We start from the raw sequence: 24,220 nt of genomic DNA, 5'->3' as shown, positions 1-24,220 counted from the left end.
GCTACGACAAATTAAAATATAAATTAACAAGGAAAATATAACAAATGCTGTCAATAGGATTTAAATATTTAACAACACACAATTAATGTATGCTGCCAAAACATTTAATAACATTGTAAATTTGTTGTTAAATACCTAAATGTATGCTGTCAATGTATTCTTTTAACAACATAAGCAATCTGCTATCATGCAACGCCATCCGAAAAATGCCCTAATCAGTCTGATTCACCAATGCACAAAGGAAATTAAAAATGGGATTTTCCCAATGATTTCTCGGCCTTCGGCATCAAATTCTGTTCTGGGCCTCCTGGGCTTTACAATATAAGACTCTCTTTTATAACCCAAGCATTATACTGGGCCTTATGGGATCCAAGTTTTATACTTCATTTTATATATTTTATAATTTTTAATTTTTTTGTGATAAATTTTCAAACATGCCATCAACGTGACCATGAGTGGAAAATCCACGCTCCATCCTCTTATCTAATACAGAGACTTTGAGACACAGCAAAGCACTGATAATACTGAAAGAGGAGTAATGATGGCGTCTCTTCACCATCCCACAAGCCCGTTTCTTTTTCCATGGCCTTCAAATGCTAATAATAAACATGGTCTTCTTCTTCTTCTTTTTCTTTATCTCTTTCTTTCTGTTTTTCACACATTCAAGGTTGTACTACTTCACATTCTTGATGGCTTTATCATAATTAGGAATACCAAAATCACAATTACTCACATTTTAGCCAGATTGGAATTGAACCATTTAATAGCTTTGAGGAATTAACATGCATGGTTTGGTACTGATGGTTCAGGGTTTTATATTTCAAGGAAGGCATTTCCAGAATCTGGATTAATGTATGGTGCTTCGAGCAAACCAATTCCAAGAGCAAAAAGAGCAAGACCCAGAAGTATGACTACCCTTTGCAGCAAAAAGGAAGACCCAAAAGTGGATCTTCCAGTTGGTGAGCGGCTTTATCTTGGGCTGGACTTTGGAACTTCCGGGGCAAGGTTTGCTCTCATTGACAAACAGGGGACAATTCATGCTGAGGGGAAGAGGGAATATCCTTTGTATCTGGTACCTTTTTTTTTTTTTTTTTTTGGTAACTTTTTATTTCTTAAGAATTAAAATAGAACATCAAGAATCACTTGGCATCAACTTGACAGATTAACTTAGGCAGCTCAAGGAGTTGTAGATTGAATTTTGTTTTAATGTAGAAGAAAATGACAGATTTTTCAAAAATTCAGTATCCCCAACTGAATGTTTTATGGCTCATTATTAGTACTCTACAATATTGGGCGGGGTTGTTTTTTAAAAAATTTGTGGGAATTTCTCTTGAGGGAAAACGTTTGGTTAAAAGGCCAAAGTAATTGAGAAGCTTGTGCAGAATTTTTTTTTTATTATGTTAAATCTACACGAGAATTCTGAACCTCAATTTCAGATGTCATGTCTCAAAGCTCAGATTGAATGAATAGTTTATATGCTGAGTGGTGCTTAATTATTTATGATCAGGGTAAATTGAGAAATTGAGAATTATTGTCCAAGTAATTGAGATTTGAGAAGTATGTTTTTGTTATCTAGAAAGAATGAAGAAACAATGGATTGGGCACGCTCGTGGAAAGATACGCTGTTCTTGCTGCTAGAAGATGTTCCATATTATCTCCGTGAACTTACAGCTTCCATTTCCATTGATGGGACTTCTGCAACTACTCTCATTGTCAACAGGTGGATGCCTTAGGATTTCGTTCTTGCTCTTTGTGTTTTACTTTCCTTGTCAAGTCTGCATTTCTATTGAATCTGAATTTGGTGCTGCAGCACCACAGGAGAACCATTATGGAAACCTTTCCTGTACAATGAGAGTTGCTCTGATGCTTTACCAACTGTTAAGTCTATTGCTCCTGAAAATCATACTGTCTGCTCTGGTTCCTCTACTCTGTGTAAGCTAATTTCATGGTGGAACCAAGAAGATTCAGATAAGAAATCTGCAATACTGTTGCATCAAGCAGATTGGTTGTTATGGCTTCTTCATGGAAAGCTTGGAGTGTCTGATTATAATAATGCTTTGAAGGTATTATATGATGATTCTTTTTCTGTTAGGATCTTATCTTTTATTTTCTTTTCTTTTCTTTCAGCGATCACTCATAAAATTGATGTGCTTAACTTGCATAATCATTTATTTTTGTGTGCATAGGTTGGGTATGATCCCGAGCTTGACGCCTATCCATCATGGTTGCTCTCTCAGCCATATTCACAACTTCTGCCTTCAGTCAAGGCTCCTGGAACTTCAATTGGTCATATAAAAGAGGATATTGGATCACAGTATGGTATGTTTTCGTTCAAAAAAGTGGAATGGTAATAAAGGCTATGAGTTAAAACTTAAAAGTTTTGTTTTTGGTTTACATGTTCTATAGATGCATAAGCAACACTGATAACTGAGAAGTACCGTAAATTGTTTGGAAGTTTTCTTTTGGGAATTGTTAATATTTTAAAAATTGTTTCAATTAAAAGAATTCATTGGATCGACATTGGTGTGTCTATTTGGTTAGTTTGCTTTTCTAACCTATATCTGAAAAGATGCCTTCCAATGGAATGGCAACTGACTTTTGAACCCACTAGGAACTTCTTGCATGAAAGAGCATGTGTTATACATAGTAAATTATGTGTTCTCAACCTATTATCATGGTAAGAATCTTGTCTTGCAAAGATTAGAACACATGTTGGTTTTAACAGCTCGAGTTCTTAGCTATTTGGAAGAGAGATAGTTGTAGAAATAAGTGCTAATGCAGACAGAAGAAACAAGTGTAATTTTCTCTCTTTGATTAGTTTTTGATCTTAAACAAACTGCAGGTTTTCCAAAAGATTGTCTGGTATGCACAGGAACCACTGATAGTATAGCAGCCTTTCTTGCAGCTCGTGCAACACAACCAGGGAAAGCTGTAAGCGTTCTTCTGGACTTGATAGTAGATACTTTGTTTGATGTGAGATGGCCAAGTTATGCATGACACATTGGAAGACTTGCATCAGGAAGTGTGTCATTTCTAGGGTTCACTTATAGCCTTAAATGTGCATTATAGCTCATTATTAATGCAAGAAGAATGTGAAGAATACAATAGATGAATAATGACTAGGCTTTTATCTGAATAATGTCTGTAATTTTTATAATTAGGTTACTTCTTTGGGTTCGACACTTGCCATTAAACTACTGAGCACTACTAGGATTGAGGATGCACGGTTTGGGGTGTATAGTCATCGCCTTGATGATAAGTGGCTTGTTGGAGGTGCTTCAAATACTGGTGGAGCCATTCTCAGACAAATTTTCACTGATGAGCAGTTGGTGGCACTAAGTGAAAAGATAAATCCTGTTGAAGCCTCTCCTCTAGATTATTATCCTCTTCAAACAGTTGGTGAGAGATTTCCAGTGGCAGATCCTAAGATGGCTCCTAGGTACTTAATTTATTACTTTTAATACTCCTTGTCTTAACCAGGACCATCACTTGTTTGTGACTAACTCTGAGTTATATTCTGGTTTTACATATGTGCTTGAATGTTACTCTATGAAAATGTGCTCACATTTTGCATCTTATTATACTTATAATATGGTTACATTTTTTTTGCTGCTGAGAAGATAATTTCTTCATGTTTAGTTTCTTTCCTGGAAGCCTAGCATGACCGTCTACTGCACATTGATTCATGAGATAAACTATAAATAAATCAGTTGGAACTTGGAACTAGGAAAGGCCTTGCAACTTTCACAAGATTACATGCTCAGAGCTTTGTCATTTTTGGTTTAGATGTCTCGTCCCTCACATAAGCAATTAATGAGGAAAAAAATTTGCAATTTTGAATTGTTTTAGATTTTGATGTATTCTGGCTGAATAATGCAATGTACCCAAAAGCAGACTTCCCTAGCATTATAGCTTGATCAAAGCAGTTCTCTTAGAGAAGAATCTTCATTTAGCATTGTATTTGTTATCAAGTTTGTGAAATATAAATCAAAATTATTTAGTTTTGAGTTCAAAGTCGGTGGCATTGTTGAGCTAAATAAACATTTTCGAGATCAATATGCTGAAAATGGGAGCATTTGTGAATCAATTTGAAAGCTACTCTTGCTATTTAGGTGACAACTAGAGTACTCTGCATAAAGTTTTATTGCTATGTGAGCTGAAACTGGTTTGTATGCTTACACTATAAACTTCCTGCCTGTTCAAATAACCATAATTCACAAATAATGCAAATAGCTACTCAAAAACAATAATTACTTTAACTCTTGCACAGGTTACAACCACGGCCAGAAAGTGATGTCGAGTTCTTGCATGGGATATTTGAATCGATTGCACGTATAGAGGTATCACGATGTCCTGACTGTTCAAACTTTTTGTTCCATGTAAAGCCTCATGAAATTAAACATTCTTGGCAATTGTATGACATTCAGGCAAAAGGTTACAGTTTGCTGAAGGAATTAGGAGCAACCCAAGTTGAAGAGGTATTCACGGCAGGAGGTGGTGCAAAAAATGAGAAGTGGACAAAGATAAGAGAGAGGGTACTTGGTTTACCGGTGAGTTGTGCAACTCAAACGGAGGCTGCCTATGGAGCTGCGCTATTAGCGTTGAAAGGTGCCCAACAAAACAAGTAATCTCAGCTGAGACTGAGAGCTGGTTATGCAAATGGACAATATTGCCTATGATCTCCATTTTTGGGAGTTGAAGGTTTAATTAACTAGAAAACCAAGATTTTTGAGTGAATTTGTACAAATTTAGTTTGTTAGTACAACATACACTGAATTTGTCAATATCAGCGGCCTGTAGACATTTTAGATCCATTGGTAGCAACAATCTATTAGAAATATAGGTGTCACGTATTTAAAATTAATATGCATTTGTGTTGTTGTGATATAAGATATGGTTGGGATTTACTTTAAATATAACAAATGGTAATGTAACATGTGGTAGCTGGGAGTTCTAATGTGTGGAGTGGTAAGTCCTGTGGTCAAGTGGGTGATGCAAGCCCACCATATTACAGGTTCGAGAAGAGGCAGGCTCCAAACAACCAGGAGTGGTATATAATACGAAATAATGTTTTTTATTATTCCCCATCAAGCCAATTCGTTGTTAGATAATAATCCATGCTCAAACCAAATCTGGTCCATCTACAAGCCAATATGTCGTTAGATAATAATCCATGCTCAAACCAAAATCTGATTCATCTACAAAATCTGGTCCTTTCCTTTTTTTCTTTTTTAAATCTCAATAACTAAACAGTAACATTCAGCTTTTGGTTTGCCAATAGATTTCATCTGGGAATATAAATATTTCAAAAATTAAAAAGTATGATATCGATTTTTCATCTGTACAAAAATGAACTGTTATATATATATATATACACATTTTCTTTTTCATGAATATATACGGTAATGTTGAATTGACTGTTCAATTGGGTCCTATCTCTTAAGGAAGAGTGGAATGGATCTGAATTAAATCTTTAGGAAAATCTGGGGCGATCCGAGGTGTCAGGTTTTGTAAAGTGATCTAAGAAGTGTGAGAAAGCTTCAGCATCAAGTGGGAGTTTCCGTACTCGCTTGAAACATTCGGCCGTCACACGCGGCAAATCAATATCCATGCATTAAATGCCCCCGCATCTACGTTATCATTACTAAAATCTTTTAACTCTCTCTCTCTCCCCGTCCTGTCTCTTATATTTAATGTTTTAGAATTTTCCATATTTAATTTCTTTTTAATGATGGTATATATATTTAAGCATCTCTATTTTTTATTTTTAAAAAATAAATTTTCGATAACAAAAAAACATCTTAAAAAATTTTTAAAAATAAAAAGCGGAACTTATAATATCACCCCCACACCACTTATTAAATTTATTTTTATATTGAATACAAAAATATAAAATAATAGTGGAGTGTGAGAAAGGTACATAAAAATATTTTTTTTTATTTGTGTTGATTATCATAAAATGATAGTAATGTATAAAATAAAATGTAATATGATATGTGAAAAAATTAAAAATTTAACTTTAGATAATCAAATTTACTTTTTATTTTAATTTGTAAATCTAAAAAAATTATGAGAAACTTAAAAGTAAAAGTTGGATCTCTATTTCGTAAATAATGAAATTAATAAAGAATTTGTTGGGGATACACCCTTGCGGCGATGGACGAGATGATGTTATCATTTTACTATCCACACGTTATAATTTAATAGATTGTCCAAACCATAATCAAAATCATAGCATGAAATTAATATTTATTATCTCAATAATAAATTTTATTATCAATAAAAAAAGTTATACTAATATTCAATAACACCAATGATAATAAATAATAAATTTTTATCGCTTATTCAATTATAACTGATATAACAATATATATTTAATTTAATTTTTACAAAAATAATAAATTAAATCAATTACTAATCATCATTTTTATTGAATAATTAGCAATTATTTATGAGAAAATTATCAATTAATTATTACAGATAACAAATCTAATATTCTAAAAATTGTAAAAATATAATTGAACTTTATTAATTAAAAATTCTAATTTTTACATTAAAAGTTATTTTAAAAAAATTGTATGTCATTATACAAGTATTAGAAATTTGAATGAGTTTATATTATTGTTGATATTTTAAAAAGATATGTTTAAAACCCTAAAAAAATAGAAACCCAAAATTATTGGTAGTTTTAGTAATATTAGTTAATTTTAAAAGGATAAAAATAAATGATATCAGCTATACTCAATGGCTAGGTTCTTGTAGCCCTATATATGTGGTATGCTAGGCATGGATGGTTTCCCCTCGGGAATCTAACCCTTAACTTATCATAAAGAATGCATCTATTAGTCAAAACTTTTTTTCCATAAAAAAAAAAAAAAGATCAAATTTTTTTTTCTTTTTTTTTTTTTTCTGAATGACTTCTTTTATTTTATTTTGGTGAACGACTTCTTTTACTTATATTTTGTATGCTAAGATTTTTTTTATATATATTATCCTAGGTTCGAGTTGATAGGGGTAAAAAAATAATAATCTCAAGCAATAAGGTTCTAAAAGAACATTTTTCACAACATTAGAAAACAAAAACATTTTCACGAAGAAAGTTTTCACTGAGTTTTTTATTTTATTATTAATAATGGATTATATTAAAGAGGCATCATCATCATCAAGCGTGGGAGAGCCATCGAGGCCTGTCTCAAGCCAAACAGAATCAGAACTACAATTCAACTGAGTTGGGTTGACAAAGAGAATAGTCTTGAACCCTCTCAGCTGCTACAAGAGCATTAAAAAAGGATGAAATTTCTATTTTATAAAACAAGGACAATATATCAAACGTCTCCAGAGGACAATCTATCCGAAATCTCAAATCCCAATCTGTTTTTATTTTTTATTTTTTTAATATCTCCAATGCCAATACATCTAAGGGGGAAGACATTCTTTTTATTTATTTAAATTTTTTTTTTTATAGAATGAATTTTTTATCACCTATATTTGATCAATTAATTAAGCACCTATAGAATTGGCCTTTTGAGTTTCGCATGTAAAAGGCATGACATATATATATATATATATTTATTTATTTAAAAAAAAGTATAATAATTGGAATTCGGAAATCTCATCCAAAGAAACAATAGAACTAGTCATATTAGATTTATCTGTCTAAAAGATTTTTTTTAAAAAAATAACATTAAAAATAGGATTTAAAACTATATACATATCATTTTTTTAGTGAATAAAATATATATATATATATATATATATATATATATATATATATATATATATATATATGTATATATAATTTTTTTCTACAGTTTGGACAGATAATACAGCTTGAAATTATTTATATTATGCAAGAACCGAAAAAAAAAAAAGGAAAGGAAAAGCACGAAGAAATTAGAAAGCTTGTGAGATTGAGCTGAGCGTCTAAAGCCACGAAGGAACTTGAATTAGATTTCATGATGCTACTGAAGGTGATGGTAGAATTCTCACGTAGGCAGAGCAAAGAAAGAGAAAGGATATATACTGGCCAAGAGCTATAATAAGCAATAAAAACAATCCTCAATCTTGTTCTCTACCCTTCTCTCTCTCTCTCTCTCTCTCTCTCTCTCTCTCTCTTTCTCTAACCCATATTTTAGTATTTTTTTTTTCCATGGCTGAATCGGAAGTTGCAAAGCTTTTGAACCCAGAAGCTCAAGAGTTCTTCCCTCAAAAGTCGACCCATTTGTCACATCCTCCTCCTCCTCCTCCTCCTCCTCCTTATCCTCATCTTCATTTTCCACCTCCACCTCCAGCAGTATCAAACCCATTCTTCTACTACACCACCACCACTACTAGTACTGCTCAATCTCCACCTTTTCACACTACTTTCTACTACACTACTAGTACTAGCACTGCTAGTTATGGCTTCCAAACTGAACCATCAATATCACTCCTTAGCCCACCGCAAGCTGAAGCTGATCATCATCTAATTAGAAACCAAAAATTGCTGAATGGACCAAAATGGGATAAAAATGGTGGGCCCGTCTGCAACAATATGAGTCGGTGTTTGTCCGGTCGAAGAGTTGGAAGAGATCAGGAGGTTCCTAGGGGTACTCATCAGATTAATAGAAGAATTAGGGAGCAGTTGAGGCACAACAAGCTGTTGATGAGGAGGGAAGTTGATGATGGTCATATTCATCATACTCGTAGTAGCTGGAAGTACAACAACAACGAGAACGATAATAGGAGGAATAATAAAGTGGAAACTTCCACTAATTGGAGTGTGGCTATTAAGAAGAAGAAAAACAAGTCTGAGGTTTTGCCTATGATTCGTGGTGGAAATTATACCACTCTTATGATCAGAAACATACCTAGCAAATACACGTATTTTATACATTTACCCTCCTTTTGTCTTCTTATTACTTTTACTGATTAATTTCTGGTTATTGGGGTTTGTTTCTTTTTCTGGTTTTAGATCTTTTTTAGTGCTGGGTTTGAGTGCATGTTGTGCTGTATATGCGTCTCTTGATCCGTTTTACCTTGCCTTTTTATTTTCTGGGTTTCAGATTAATTTTCTGATTCCGAAACACGTATGTTATGTTTGTGTGTGTTTTCATTATATATACACATTTAATTTTTTTTTTTTTTGTTTGAAGAAACCCTTGGTTCTCTTTCATGATGGTGATGGAGATTTTGAGCGCTTTGTTTGCTGATATATTTGCATTAATGGTCTTCCCTAGGATATATTATTTTCTCCCTTCTATTGTTAATTCCTAATAATTATTTATTTATTTTGTTGCCCAAGGATTTTATAAAGTAAATTAGCTTTCACTTTCGTCCTGATTTTTGTGTGCGCGTTTTTTTTTTTTTTTTTTAATTGAATATCATCAGTCGGCAAATGGTGTTGGATTTTCTGGACCATCATTGCATGATGGAGAATCGAAAGGTAGCGGCGGCACAAAAACTGGACGATGCGGCAGAAGAAGATGATCATCATCATCAAAACCTGTCAGCCTTTGATTTCTTGTACTTGCCAATGGATTTCAAGTAATTTATTAAACCCCATTTATCGCCAATGGTTTCCATTCTTGCATATTTTATATGCAAATTAATGTAAAATGTATATTCTGTTATACTAGCAGCTAGCTAGTTCAGCAAGTAATTAATAATAATGGGTAAGTTTGTTACTTTGTTAATATTGGCAGAAGTGGATTGAATAAGGGATACGCATTTGTGAACTTCACAAAGGCAGAGGCAGCTTGGAAGTTTTATGATACCAAGAACAATCAGACGTGGGACCATTTCCAGTCCTCCAAGATACGTGAAATAGCTAGAGCTAGACTCCAGGTACTAATTATATATATATATATATATATAAATATAGGTTCATGAGATGAGTAAATAATTAATTAGATTATTATATATATATTTGGTCATGTTGGTGGTTTGGTGGTGTTGCAATCAATCATATTCAGGGAAAGGTGGAATTGGTGAAGCACTTTGAGAAAATGGGATTTCCATGTGAATCAGAAGAAGTATTACCAGTATGCTATTGCCCAGCTAGAGACGGATCAAACAAATGGGTTAAACAAAGGACAGTTGGTAGAAGACTTGTCTGCATCGGCAGCAGCAGCGTGGAATTATTAGACAACAAGCAGGCTCAGCCAAAAGCTGCAGGAGAAGAGACCACCAAACTTGCAGCTGGTTACTCTTCTTCCATGATGACATGACACCCAACTTATCAAGCACCACCACCACAACAAGATATGTATATGGAAATACCTGATCATCTTGATGGCTTGCCTTGCCTTGGTGAACTTTTATTTTATGGTTTGGTGGGAAATATAATAATATAATATATATATATATATATATATATATATATATATAAGAAGAGGGGGTGGAACTTGGCACCTGATCAGCCAAATGATACCATTTAATCTTAAGGTTGGAAGAGGGCAGGTGGTGTGATCCACCCTTCTAATAGTAGTCCGGGGATATGGGGATTTTCTCTGTTTGGGAAAGATTGTAATGAATGGTGTTTACTGTTTAGTCACTATGCTACGTATGTATGTATGTTGTGACTTTTTGGAGTTATATATATATATATAAATGTTGAAATGAACGTCATTGGTATTTTCTCAATTTTATATATGGAGCAAATTGTCGGGAAAAAGGGCAAAAAAAGAAAAAGTACTTGGAAAACGAAATGACCGGGGTGTTGCGAGAATCGAACTCGCGACCTCTCGCACCCGAAGCGAGAATCATACCACTAGACCAAACACCCTGTTGGTCATGAGGACCAAATCCGTTACGTAATAAAATAATTCTATAATAATAAATAATACATAAGAGATAAAATGTGGCAGAAGCCATTTAAGGAGGCTTTGGAAAACGCAAAACAAAGAAAAATGGCGGCAGCGACGCCCTCATCGCATCTGCTGATCCAACATCTCCTCCACCGCCCTCCATCAAAGCCGTCAGCATCACCTCCTACTCCTTCTTCATTCTTTTCGTATTTTCTGAAACCCCAACTTGTCATCTCCGACTCTAACTCCATTAACCCTTCTTGCCAATCCCCACTCTGCTCTTTCCCTACAACTGGTAGTAATTCCACTGCTCCTATTTTTTCTTCTCTCCCTCGTTTCCCTTGTCGCTCTCATCTCTCCTCTAATTCTCTCACTCTCCCTCTCTCTCCTTCTCTCATCAATGCCTCCCACCAATCCTACTCTGTATCCTTAGAAAAAGAAGCCCAAGAACTTGAACTTGAAAATAAAGATCACGAGGAAGATGAAGAAGAAAAAGAAGAAGAAGAGGATGAGTTGGAAATTGAGGTTAAGAGCGAAAATTTGGACTCGGTAGAAGATTCCCATATGAGTTTGGATTCTTTGCGTCCGAACGGAAATGGGGTTAAACTTCCGAACCTTACTGTGAAGGAAAAGAAGGAGCTTGCCTCCTACGCTCATAGCTTGGGGAAGAAGCTCAAATGTCAGCTGGTTGGTAAATCTGGTGTCACTGCTAATGTTGCTACTTCTTTCATAGAGACCCTCGAAGCCAACGAGCTTCTCAAGGTAATTTTTATTTTTATTTTTTACTGCACTTTCATTTCTGATAATTTTAGTTGATTTCCTAATTTTTGAGTTTAGAGGAATTTGCTCTTTTTTTTTTTTTTTTTTTAATGGATTATTAAGTGGAGGATTTCAATTTCTGTGGAATGATCACTTGCATTGTAGTTGAGATGGAAATAAGATTTGAAAAATTATAACTTTGTTTTCATTTCCTACCTAGTGCTATGAAAAAAAATAAAAATAAAAATAAAATTGAAATCCAAATTATAATTTTTGTGAGCAGATTAAAATACACAGGACATGTCCTGGTGAGCTAGATGATGTGGTGAAGCAGTTGGAGGAATCAACCGGTTCGGTGGTTGTTGGTCAGATTGGCAGAGTAGTGATCCTTTATAGACCAAGCCTTAGTAAGTTGCAGGCCGAGGAGAAAAGAAGACAGGCTCGTAAGATTTTTGTGAGACGAAAGCTAAACTACAAATCATTAATGCCGGTAAGGAAGCAAAGGAGGCAAAAGTTCTTCCTGATTAGATCGCTTTGAGTTTTATTTATCTTATGGTACTTTTTTTGCAGAAAATTCTTGTTGCCTATTGATTTGGCTCTCTAATTGTGTTGGAAAATTTTCAGACAAAAGAAGCAAGACCGCGATTGTCTAGCCGTGGAAGAAGGGGAAGCAGCAGGGTTTAAATGACCCCTTCATGAGGGTAGCTACTTACTGTTACTACCTTTGCTAAAAATATGACCTTTCCTGAAGCTGCCCACGTATGGATATTTTAATTGGTAAGTTTTTTTCAAATTCGAATGGATGGTAGAGAACTTTATTTGATTGATAGAAGGATGGATATCTATATGTTCTAGGCTTCAAGAAAGAGTATTAATAGTGAGAAAAAAAAAAAAAAAGGGGGAACTTTTGGCTGGAGGGTAGGGGGTTGAAGGGAAGGGAATTAGAGGGAAAAAGTTGGCGAGGCTGAATCCTCCTGCTTATATGTTTTCGTTTCTTTCTCATATTCCAGGTTCGTAGAAAGCAGAAACTATCGCTTTACCGTAACTATTCAATATCATTCTGTTTCCTTGAATTGGCCGAAGTAGCATTAACTTGGAAACTAGAACTGTCTTATGTTCTTTAAATGCAGCATATTGGGGAACGCAAAGAGCAGTACAAACTTATGTATCTTAAATGCAATCGATACTTCATTGGTTTTCTATGATTTTTTTTGTCAACTAGTTTGAAATTGACTCAAAAGTCTCGTGAAATTTGTACATGACCTAGTTTTGTGATCAGATTATCTCAAATCATGATTAATAAGGGTTTTAATTGGTTGTGGAAGTTTAAGATAGGATCATATTAATTACATTTATTTATCCAATGAAAGCTGATAGTGGGAGATTTCATTTCTTGCTAATTCTATCAAGCTGAAAAAAGAAGAACATTTACATTGGAGAGGTTTTTTTTTTTTTTTTTGTTTTTTTTGGATAAGAATTTACGCTTGAGAGTTGATATTAAAGAAAAGAGAAAATCAGCAATAATTTAGATTTTATCTGCGTTCATAACAAATCTTTAAGATGGTACTGTTTTTTACCCACGGCCATTCTCCATGAGGCAAATTTGAGGAACAAAAATAGTACTACCGTAAAAGAAGAATCTTACAAGAGCTTCAACACACAAAGTGGTAGTATCAAGAAATTTGCTTACTCCATTCAGAGTTATAAGTTACAAATACATTCTTCTCAGGTACATAACGATTGCAACAAGTGATCTAACCAAGAACCGGCCTGCATTGTAATTCAAGGACTTAAATAGAGGGGATGCATACCTTATGCCTTAGTCTCGATGAGACATCAAAGAATAATGACAACCTAAATTTTATGTCTATTGACAAAACCACTAATAATTGGCAATGCCATTGTTATAAACACAAGTTTTCATCCTCACAAAGGTGCTTATAATACCATTTATCACAATTGTTCAAAACAGACTCCTAAGCTAAACCGCTTTTAGCTTTTCTAGCTTACACTGAGACATATCTTCAGAGTGTAATACACCATCAGGTGATAGAAGGCGTCGAAGAGAGAGGGAAAAACGAGCCTGAAAAATTAACAATTAAGATTAACCCAAAAAAACAAAAAAAGTGACTCAGTTGGATTTATAAAAATTTACATTTGCAGAAGATAGCAATGCGGGGGATGTGGGGCTTACCCATTGAAATCCAGCAAATGCATACCAGCAGACTGGCAAACCATAGCCTTTACTGCTCACAAACTGGTGATGAGAAAATAGGAATGTGATGTTTATACACAGCAAATAGACTAACTCTTAAAATAGACACCAGAAGATCAAGGTAATGGATCTCTACCATGAGCAGAAGTGACCCCAAACAAAAGATTCCAGTCATCGACAGACTTAGAAATTTTAGATCTCGTCCAGCCTGGAAAACAAAAAGAAATTCTCACTCTGGAGCAAATATTGTGCATGCTCTTTCTGCTATGCAGCCAAAATTATGAACAAGGCAAAGCAAGAAAGTTTACACATCAATCTGCACAAACTGATATATGCGAGATTGTGCATCTTCCTACACAAGTACTCCATGCAACATTGTGCATGTTATTGCTTTTTTACTTACAGTACCATGGCAGCAACCTGCGTAACAAGCTATAAACACGAATCTAAATGCCAAGCTCTGAGGCGCTTAGCATAACGCATAAAATGGTCTAAACAGGCTGAATCACAATGAGTACATCATAGACAAGACTTCCATCGAGTTTAGTATTTCACCAATTAATGATTAAGAATTCGGCAAAAAGGATGGAAAAAATACTAATTTCTAGGAAAATTTTAAGACGTTCACACTAGGACAAATCAAACATACCAGCAATGTTCCCTCGAGACTGTGGGTGGGGGGCGTCACAGATAAAGCAAGAAAGTACGGTATCAGAACTTTGTGCATCTGCATGGACATTTAAGAAAAATATGAAATTGAATCAGATATTCCAAATTACATGATTGTAAACAAAACATAGTGAAATAGAATATTTTCATTTTACCAAAATCAACTTTTACCACCCATAACTCAAAACTCACAAAAGAGAGTAACATCATAATTAAAATAAACATGATTTATCAACAAAACAGTAGAGATAAGGCATTCCACTCGATAGAAATAGCTAGACATACACAACTGTCTACTTCACATTTGAGGCCCTAGTTATCAGTTTCTAGACCTATCAAATGGAAAGACACTTGAAAAGAATTAGCTTGCAATTCCACTGATTGACAAATGAATATGGAGCAGAGTTATTATAAATTGCAGAGCATCTCAAATGTGGAAAAATTATGTATTATAACTTATAAGCAGTCATCATAAGCCACTTAAAATTATGGTATTGCTATTTTACTAGTTCAAAAAGAAAGAACCAACCTCATGTATGACCTCCTGATCAGGTGTAAAAATATTGGGGAACAACCAAGGAATACATGTTCCAATAATTCCCAGTGCTAAGCCTAGTATAGCCCCAATGATGACAAGTGATTTGAGCAGCATTCTGGCCTGTATGACATCTTAAAGTTTTCAAAATGATTTTGGTTAGAGAAATGTAGATATAGATCTGTCAAAGTGTCACATATCCATGAATATTTAGGACGGAGAACAGAGACGTAGCATATTTATTGCAACAGAAAACACAAGCAACCATTATGGTTTCAAATTAATGAGGGAGCAACTGATACAACCAGACAGTAACAACAGAATTTAAGAATTACAAACCTTTTCCAAACTACGGTTGACTCCATGTAACAACTCGGGCATAAATGATTGTGCTGTTTGAGAGAGAGGTTCACCCCATACAGTACACATGCATAATGTTTGAATCATGACCTAGGGGAAATGGTTATTCATAAATGAAAATGACCATAAGTTTTCTACATAAATAAGGCTAAGCAGAGAATGAAACAAACAATATTTTAAATGTGAGAAAGACACCTGATGAGCAGCCATGGTGTGGGTACCCATGGATGTAGCAACATAGGTAAGGAGAGAGTAAAAAGCCACCTAAATATTGAAATGTCTCAGATGCATAAAATTAATCAAAAGAAATGAGAAGTATCAATATAATTGGGGAAAATGTAACCTTTGATATCATCGTTACAAATACAGGAGCAGCGAGCTCAACTATTGTCAAAAGTTCTTTGGGTGAGGGAATAGAGAAGGCAAAAGCATTATATCCTTTCTTGTTCAGAGCGTCAATCATCATATATCCTGCTACAACCTAAACTCAAGTTTGTAAGTGGTGATACAAAATAGACAAAGTGATTACAGATTTAATTTGGATGTGTCTTTAGAATGCAAAACTAAAAATCTATGAAAAGCCAAAGCGTAATAATATAATATACTAAAGTTTATCCACGATACCTGTGATACCATTGTTGCCCATGCTGCACCAGCAATGCCATAGCCTAAATATCTACATAGTAGTATATCACCAACACCATTTATAACAGTAGCTGCTGCCAAAGCCTTTAAAGGTCCCCAGGAATCTTTCATGCCAAGACTGGGAAACAGAACGCAAGCATCAGAATATGAACTTGATGAAATAACAACTGTTCTTAGTCTAATTATAACTCAAATTAAAAAGTTTGTGTGACATAATTTCGCTATAATCAAATCATAATATGGATTTTGGTTTCTGAATAGCTAACTCGTATACTTATTGACTCATATTTGGTTAGATATGAAATGTTTATTTGGTGTGAAATTTTCTTATATTTGATGTGCATTTTCTTCTTCCACAGAAACTTTTTTAGAGATCTTTATCATACTTCCTTGAGAATTTGTTGGTGACTTCAAAGAAAGAGACCAAATAATATTTTTAACCAAAAATTATTTTTCTTCTTGAAACTTATAAAATATCTAATGCATAGGAAAAGATAAATAACCTCGCACTTTGAGCAACCAAACCAATAAGAACTGCAGGCCATGCCAAGCTTCGAATCTATCAACAGAAAATATTCTGTCCAATTAAAAAATTGCCTAAGCAAATAAAGCACAAGGGTATATCATGAAATCAAGTAGGATAAAGGATTCTATCATGGCCATAGAAGAAAATCAAGTAGAAGTACAAGCCATGACAAGCAGCGATACAAGCAAAGGATATATTACAACAACCAGGGAGAGAAAAGAATCCAAGTACCACAGTTAAAACTGGACAATCTTCAACTGGTGGACCTTCGATTTGATAAATTTGAACAATAATAATGAGTAGCAGATCAGTGGTGTCTTAATAAGATTACTCACAGTTTATCACAGGAATACATTCAAGCATACATGATTTCTCAAATGATTATCACCAAAGGAAATCTAACAAAAAATTAGAAAGTCGTGGCTTTTATAACATATCTATACTTCCTATCTGTTCATTGATTATATGGCTAACAAAAGTTTGAGAGAAAAAAAATCTTGCGATAGAGGAATCACAAAAAGAAGATAACACAATATGTATATGTATATATATATTTATATACACACACAAAAACAAATTTATATAATATACATATACAGATGGAAAAGTACCTGAACATATGTGTTTGATGCAGGTATAATATCTGCATTCTTTGCACCAGCAAAAGCTGAATAACAAAACAGAACATTCTTCAGTTATTGGAATTTCTTTGGAACTCTCCCCGCATCTAACTCTCATCATCTACTATGAAATATATTCAACTACCAACTAGCCAAACATAAGCACTCTATCTATCCAAAATATAAAAAGGCTAAAAATATATACTAGTCTTAATTACCAGTTAGTGCCCATGGACCCCAAATTCTTGTGAACAAAAGCATAACCGTGCCACAAGCCAATCCAAGAAACAGCAACATAGATATGTGATGTTGCACTTCATTTTTATCCTGCACAACACAAGATACTCAAAAAGTGCAACAGAGGTGAAGAGCATATGCAGATTAATGTATCAAATGATTTAACACCATACAATTCATAACCAAGTAAAGAAGGAAAAGAAGAGAAGCAATGATTGGTCGATGATTCAATAATGTTGTATGTTAGTAGCATACTAATAACAAATGTTGTACAAACATCACAAACAAACTAATTTTTTCCCACATTCATCATATAGTTCATGAGTTGTTTTAATGGGTTCGTAATGCCAATTTTCAACGGCTACATAAAAAAGCACAGAGATGGCTAGCACCAATCATTTTTTAAAACTCAGAGTTTCATCTGACACAGAACATGCAGAAATAATTCTAAGAAACTGAAAAAAAAAAAAAAAAAAAAAAAAAAAAAAAAAGAGAAATACACAGAAATAATCCTCCTTTTGTATTTTTTTCTTTTTTTTTTTAATTTTAATAAAAAAAAATGAAAGAAAAAAAAAATTCCTCTTGTGGCTGGTAAGACAAACTAACCCGTCTGGCAAGTGAAGTGGCAACCATATTGGAAGTTGCAATAGAAAGAAACATGAATGTGTAACTCATATAATCGCATAAAACTGTTCCAGGCCCTGCATTTACAAATTCAAATAAGAAAAGTAACAGAAAATTTTCTTTGCCAAAATCAGGAAAAACAAAAAGCTCAGATTCTTAATCAAAGCTAGAAATCTAACAAAAATTTCAAAGAATTACCTAAAGCGGCGAGCTCAATAGAGCTTCCCTGACCGATAACCGCCGTATCAATGAGACTCATCAGAGGTCCGCATATCCAAAGCCCCGTCGCAGGTCCTGTAAACACAGCAATCTCTTTCATCTGATTCCATATACTCTGATTCTCCAAGTCTTTTCTCTGCACTTCCACAACCAGTTCACCTTCCTCATTGTCTTCATTGAAGACCAAAGCAACGATGTTTTCATTCCCGCTGGAAATTCTAAAATCGTCTTGATCTTTTTCATGGCCAGGGCTAACGCAAGCCATTACAATCCTGAAACGACGGCGTTTGGTTGTGGAACAGCGTAAATTTGGGAGGCGAAGAGTGTTACAGAGGCGTGGTGGAGTAGCGGAAGAGAAAGACGAAGTATTGAGGTTGACGAAGGTTGGAGAAGACCGAGAGGGAGTGTAAAGGTGCCTAGGGTTTTTGAGGAAATGTGTGCGATTGTGAACCGTCGTTTGATTCATTTTCCCGGAAAATTGGAGCAGAGAAAATTCTGTCCCAAAAATCTAAAGAAGAAAGAGAATTTCAAATGGGAGAGACGGCACAGCAGACGTGGCGGAAGAGTCTGTGTGGTTTATATTTTTCAGATTTGAATTCGTGGAGCCACGTGGACGGTCGACGAGCTCTAACTCAACACTTCGTTTATCTTTTGCGCTCGTACCTTTTAAACTAAACATAATGTCACATTTGCCCCTTATGCTGTTTGTTGTTCTCTAATGATGTGTTTTCAACAGCTAAAATTTTATGAAAATTAATCATACAAAATTAATGCAATTTTATTGGAAAATTATTTACGTTGTTTTTCATTTCGTTTTGAATTGGTGTGTATATCTAATTTTTGCTAAATTTATTATATAAAATTGATAAATTGGACTAAAATGAACAAATACACAATAATTCACAGATAATATAATACTTTTTAAAGTTATTGGATAAAGCGTAAATATGTAATAGTTTAGTAAAATCAAGTATGTTCTACCCTTTTCAAAAACAATAATATATATATATATATATATATATATAACTCTTTCTAAAAGTTGTATAACTTCCATTAGCAGTTTTAATTTTCTTTGCAATTTCCCATAACATATTCTCAATTAAATTTTGTTACGATTTTAAATTGGTAACAACAGCAAGAGTATTGCTCAAAGTATGAAACAATATGATCAAGTGAAAAACATATTTGATGTGAATCTGAAACTAAGCAGCTTTGAGCTTCCCTTCGAGCTTTCCTTCAGACTTAAGTATGCCATTGGAAGAGAGAAGACCATTGAGTGCAAGGAAAAATCTACCCTCTAAAAAAAAAAAAAAAAAAAAAAGAAGGTATTTTCTTGGTGAATCTAGTGTAAAAGGGAGAGTATAAGCAAATATGAATGCTAATGAGATTTTTGTAAGTCCTACATATTGAAATGCAACAAGTGTCCACCAGCAACCTGCTAAACCATATCCTCTTCTGCTCACAACCTGACCAGAAAAAGAGGGGGAAAAATGTATAAAGCATTTGCCATTTATATTAATATCAGAGACATCGAGGAAATGGACCACAAAATAAGTAATCTCTACCAGCAGAAGAAGAACACCCATAGAAAAGCATCCGCTGAAACTCAAGCTAAGAAATTTAAGCGTTTTTCCAGCCTGCACAAGAACCATAGATCCTTCAATCAAAAGAAGCTTGGACTGTTAGGCTTATAGTGTGGCCGTGAATCTCATATATGGTAGTTCTTACATTTATTGTTCCCAAACTACATGTATGAGAAACAAAAAATGGCTTAACAACCTAAAAACTCCCATTCAGAGTTGCAAATCCGTACCAGCAATGTTCCTTCGAGGCTGTGAGCGCAGGGCGTTATGGATAATGACAGAAAGAACATGATCAATACTCCGTGCATCTGCATGAACACAAAGTTAAGAGTATGAAATATCAATGCTGCTTAAATTCCGAATTAAAAATATACAAATGGTTAAGAGTATGAAATATCAATGCTACTTAAATTCCGAATTAAAACTATACAAATGCATAAATATGACAAGTGCTAATTCCTTGTTAGTCTCATAATGCATCGATAATGGTGGTAGAGAAAGAGTATTCGTTTGTATAATCAAACCTGTTGTATGACTTTGAGATCCGGTGTAAAGAGATTGGGGAACAACGAAGGAATACACATCCCAATTGTGCTGATTGCCATTCCAAGTATAGCTCCAATAATCATAAGTGACTTTAGCAGCATTCGAGCCTGATTTCATTTATAATGCCTTTCAAACACTTCTATCAATAATAAATTTATATGAGCATAGACTTTGAGACTGAAAAGATCCAATGAGCGGTCATATAATATGCAAACCGTCCACCAACATTGTCAGACATATACCAAAAGACAAATAAAAACTTCTTGGAAGTTACATGTTTGCCTCGGTAATGTACACAGCAAAGGCACATTATGATGGTTGAAGCATTACACGAAAAACACCAACCTTCTCCAAGCTCTGGTTGGGTCCGTATAATTGCTCTGGCATAAATGACTGTGCTGTTTGAGAAAGAGGCTCACCCCATACCACGAACATGCCATACACTTGAATCATGACCTGTAGGAAATGGTACATATACAATATAATTGCCACAAATTCCTCAAAGATGGATTTACATCAAGTAACAATAACAGTGGGTTAAGGCAAACTAACCTGATGAGCAGCAATTATATGTGTACCCATAGCTGTAGCAAAATATATAACGAGGGAGTAGAATCCAACCTAAAACCTCAAAAGGCATCAGATATATCGATACATGTGCTCTTATATTAAAAGATTTTGCTATGGAGATAAAGTGAATGGTAAACCTTTGAGAACAATATTACAAACACTGGAGCAGCAACAGAAAATATATGCAGAAATTCGTTAGGTGATGGAATAGAGATTGAGAAAGCCCTATAACCTTTGTTGTTCAAAGCTTCAATCATCATGTAAGCTGTACCAACCTGGGAAGTATAGTTGTTAGTAGTGAGGATGAGCAAAATGTCCAGTGACTTGAATTTGGATTCACATAGCCAAGTCTTCATAAAAAGCATAGCCAAATTAAACCATGCTGCACCAACAATGCCAAAGTGTAACAATCTACACAGAACTAGATGGCCTATGCCATTCACCACACTTGCAACCGCCAGAGCCTTCAAAGGTCCCATGGAATCTTTCATACCAAGGCTGGGAATTAGAAAAGGAAACATAGAAATACATACATAAAAGAGTTATTTCCAATTCCATAAATTTTAGCAGTGCAAAACCTCGTAGTTACTAATGTCCTTATCAAGGCTAGCCTTCAAATATTTTCTTGGACAAACATTAAACATAGAGATCCACAAGAAAATTGTAAAATCCGATTGGCCAAAGCTTAAAATTGCCATATGTCCTAAAGTTAGAAAGAATAAACTAACTGGTATATGTACCCCTATCAATTGTAAAAGTGGTGCCTCCTGTAAATTGCAGCTCAATTTCAGCTACTTGAATGGCAGTTCATTACCTGTCTCTTCTTATGACTGAAAAGCGACTTTTTTTATTTTTATTTTTTGCAAACTTCCCTAAAATTTAAACTTCAAACTTCAAAGGTATTTCTTTTGGTCTTGAAACTTTCGGAACAATTAACTTTGAGATTGGTGATCCTGCCAGAGCATTTGGAGGAGTGTTTTGTTTTTGTTTTTTTATTTTCTTTTCCCCCTGTTCAGTTGTAAATTTGTTAGCATATAGAGCAAAGTTCTGACTCATAACATAACATACAAAATACAACATCACTATTATACAGATTTTTATGCAAGTCTAACAGGAATATGAAGTTATAGGTAAATAACAATTTATTAAAAAACGCCACTAATGTAACAAATAAGGTGATGATGCATAGAAACAAGACGGTATGTATGTAATTGTACACCTTGCGCTTTAAGCAACCGACCCAAAAAGAATTGCAGGCCATGCTAACCCCCGAATCTACCAACAAAAATATACAAAATTCATTGAGAAGTGGGAAAAAGTCATTCGAATAGTAGTTACGACACATTGTACAGCAATCATTCAAATATAAGTTACAACCCTCTCATGTGTTGGAATGGCAAGTTTTTAATTTTAAAAAGCTAACAGAAGAAGGATTTATGAAGATGAACCTGTACATATTTGCTGGCAGCAGGTACAATATGCACGTTCTTTGGCCACTAAAAGCTGAAAAGATATAGAGTTAACAGAAAACCATTAGCCAAGTTAAGGCCTCTGTTACTGATTTCAGGTAAAAATGTAAAGCGGTGAAAAATATCAAGAAGTACTCCATATTCCTAACATCAAACATGTGAATATATGACTATATCTAGTTATCTACCTCTCAAACTTACCAGTTAGAGCCCATGGACTCAGGAATTGTGTGAACAAAATCATCAAAAAGCCACATGCAAACCCAATAAAGAGCAAGATAGATATTTGATGTTGCACTTCTTTTTTATCCTGCAATAGCAGATACTCAGTTGATCACGATAAACAGCTAAAGAAACTGGTTTGCGAGATTAATACTGTGTAACAGCTTAAACAAACTAACTAACCTGTTTGGCGAGGGAAGTGGCAACAATATTTGAAGTAGCAATTGAAAGAAATGTGAACAAGTGGCTCATATTATCACAAAACACATTTCCTGGACCTGTTAAAACAAAATATCATCGATGTAATTATGGTTTGGCTAATTACAAGTAAACTATATTGTTAAGTTGCCACCTATCCCAAAGTTGTAAGCCCGTTGAAAGGGAGAAGAAATTAGGCCTTACACGTGCCAAACAATGCAAACAACAATTCAACCAAACCTAACACACAAATGGAAATGGAAATGGTGAACAACAATTTAAAAAAACCTGACACGAACAAATGGCAATGGGGTACAAGGATCGAAAACAAGATCTCTTGGTCCATGTGATTATGGTTTGGCTAATTATTGTTATGTTAAGTTGCCACCTATCCCAAAAGATATAGGCCTTATACATGCAAACAACAATTAAGAAGAAATTAGACCTTATATGTGCCAAATGATGCAAACAATAATTCAACCAAAACTAACATAAACAAATGGAAGTGGGAGTACCAATGGTCGAACACAAGACCTCTTGGTCATCAAGGCTACCATTACCATATTAAGTTGTCGCCTATTCCAAAAACTTAAACTGATAGGAAACAGACCTAACAATGTATATCAAGTTTATTTTCTAATATAGATCATTTCAAATGCTACTTGTACCAGTTACATATATAAATTAAGTAAAAAAAGAGAGAGAGTCCTATATACACCTGAAGCAGCAAGCTCAGTTGAACTTGCCTGGCCAATGATAGTTGTTGATATGAGACTCATCAATGGACCACAAATCCACAGCCCCATTGCGGGCCCCGAAAACATAAGAATCTCCTTCATTTGGTTCAAAATGCTTTGATTCACCAAATACTCCTCCCTCTTCGATCCCAAAGCCTCCACCACAACTTCCTCTTCTTCTTCGGAGGCAGAAACCGATCCACCGCCATAGCCATAACCTCTATTCCCTATAATATCTTCAGCATCCTCGCAGAGTTCTCGATCGTGGCCACTGCATTCAGTTACTAACAGATTCCGACGGACATTCTTCGCCGTGAAGTTACGCCAAAGCAGAAGAACTGCAAATTCTATTGGATGAGAGGTTAAAGAAGATCGGAGAGTGAGAGAAGCGCCAGAGATTGAGGTTTTGGATTCGAGTATGCGAATGGAGAGGTGGAATTGTGAGCTACATTCTTTTAGATGTTGAGAAAGTCAACGACAGCGGTTATAGAGTTAGACCATTTGATTTAAAAATTAGTTGGAGGCGCATAAGGCTCGGCTTGGCTTGGCGGCTGAGAAGACACTCTCTCTCTCTTTCTCAAAGACTCGAAGAACCGATTAACAGTAGAGATGACACGTACGGTGTTGAATCGTGTTCGTGTAGTCTTAAATTATAATTTTATTGTATTGTGTCATGTTCTTAGTTAAGTTAAATTTTTA

General features: G+C 34.6%; 4 protein-coding genes, 1 non-coding gene and 1 pseudogene across 8 annotated transcripts; 3 read left to right on the top strand and 3 right to left on the bottom strand.

Moving 5' to 3' along the window:
- Positions 1-429: 429 nt before the first annotated feature.
- Positions 430-4,892, top strand: LOC107426625 (D-ribulose kinase). 3 transcript variants are annotated; one of them, XM_016036854.4, is made up of 9 exons: positions 430-611; positions 810-1,072; positions 1,581-1,720; positions 1,811-2,063; positions 2,187-2,319; positions 2,843-2,931; positions 3,162-3,439; positions 4,271-4,340; positions 4,428-4,892. In XM_016036854.4, exons 1-9 carry the CDS (start codon positions 539-541, stop codon positions 4,626-4,628), a joined length of 1,500 nt encoding a protein of 499 aa, XP_015892340.3. In that variant the 5' UTR covers positions 430-538; the 3' UTR covers positions 4,629-4,892. The 3 variants fall into 3 exon arrangements, with proteins under 3 accessions (XP_015892340.3, XP_015892341.1, XP_048317718.1); XM_016036855.4 differs by lacking the exon at positions 430-611 and having other exon boundaries at positions 933-1,072; positions 1,577-1,720; XM_048461761.2 differs by lacking the exon at positions 430-611 and having other exon boundaries at positions 934-1,072; positions 1,508-1,720.
- Positions 4,893-8,149: 3,257 nt separating this feature from the next.
- Positions 8,150-10,208, top strand: LOC112492748 (protein MEI2-like 1). The gene is made up of 4 exons (XM_025076950.3): positions 8,150-8,862; positions 9,370-9,525; positions 9,684-9,825; positions 9,954-10,208. The coding sequence occupies exons 1-4, from the start codon at positions 8,150-8,152 to the stop codon at positions 10,206-10,208; spliced, it is 1,266 nt and encodes a 421-aa protein (XP_024932718.3).
- A 485-nt stretch (positions 10,209-10,693) lies between these two features.
- On the bottom strand, positions 10,694-10,765 carry TRNAP-CGG (transfer RNA proline (anticodon CGG)). Its single transcript has one exon. It is a non-coding gene; the product is annotated as a tRNA-Pro (tRNA).
- A 70-nt stretch (positions 10,766-10,835) lies between these two features.
- On the top strand, positions 10,836-12,751 carry LOC107426574 (uncharacterized). Of its 2 annotated transcripts, XM_060820344.1 has the most exons (4): positions 10,837-11,549; positions 11,830-12,036; positions 12,171-12,323; positions 12,557-12,751. In XM_060820344.1, exons 1-3 carry the CDS (start codon positions 10,839-10,841, stop codon positions 12,228-12,230), a joined length of 978 nt encoding a protein of 325 aa, XP_060676327.1. In that variant the 5' UTR covers positions 10,837-10,838; the 3' UTR covers positions 12,231-12,323; positions 12,557-12,751. The 2 variants fall into 2 exon arrangements, with proteins under 2 accessions (XP_048336511.2, XP_060676327.1); XM_048480554.2 differs by lacking the exon at positions 12,557-12,751 and having other exon boundaries at positions 10,836-11,549; positions 12,117-12,538.
- Positions 12,556-18,943, bottom strand: LOC107426563 (protein DETOXIFICATION 46, chloroplastic). Its single transcript, XM_016036778.4, has 14 exons — positions 18,176-18,943; positions 17,960-18,054; positions 17,335-17,443; positions 17,108-17,163; positions 16,474-16,529; positions 15,950-16,088; positions 15,669-15,806; positions 15,521-15,589; positions 15,305-15,415; positions 14,960-15,088; positions 14,411-14,488; positions 13,898-13,969; positions 13,741-13,803; positions 12,556-13,629 (listed from the first exon to the last, which is right to left on the bottom strand). Exons 1-14 carry the CDS (start codon positions 18,660-18,662, stop codon positions 13,528-13,530), a joined length of 1,704 nt encoding a protein of 567 aa, XP_015892264.1. The 5' UTR covers positions 18,663-18,943; the 3' UTR covers positions 12,556-13,527.
- Positions 18,944-19,211: 268 nt separating this feature from the next.
- LOC107426590 (protein DETOXIFICATION 46, chloroplastic-like) lies at positions 19,212-23,992 on the bottom strand (annotated as a pseudogene).
- Positions 23,993-24,220: the final 228 nt, after the last annotated feature.

The sequence above is a fragment of the Ziziphus jujuba genome, chromosome 9 (genome assembly GCF_031755915.1).
Source record: "Ziziphus jujuba cultivar Dongzao chromosome 9, ASM3175591v1".
NCBI classification, from domain to species: domain Eukaryota; kingdom Viridiplantae; phylum Streptophyta; class Magnoliopsida; order Rosales; family Rhamnaceae; genus Ziziphus; species Ziziphus jujuba.
The sequence above is the reverse complement of the archived record's forward strand: the minus strand, read 5'-3'. Positions and strand labels throughout refer to the sequence as shown.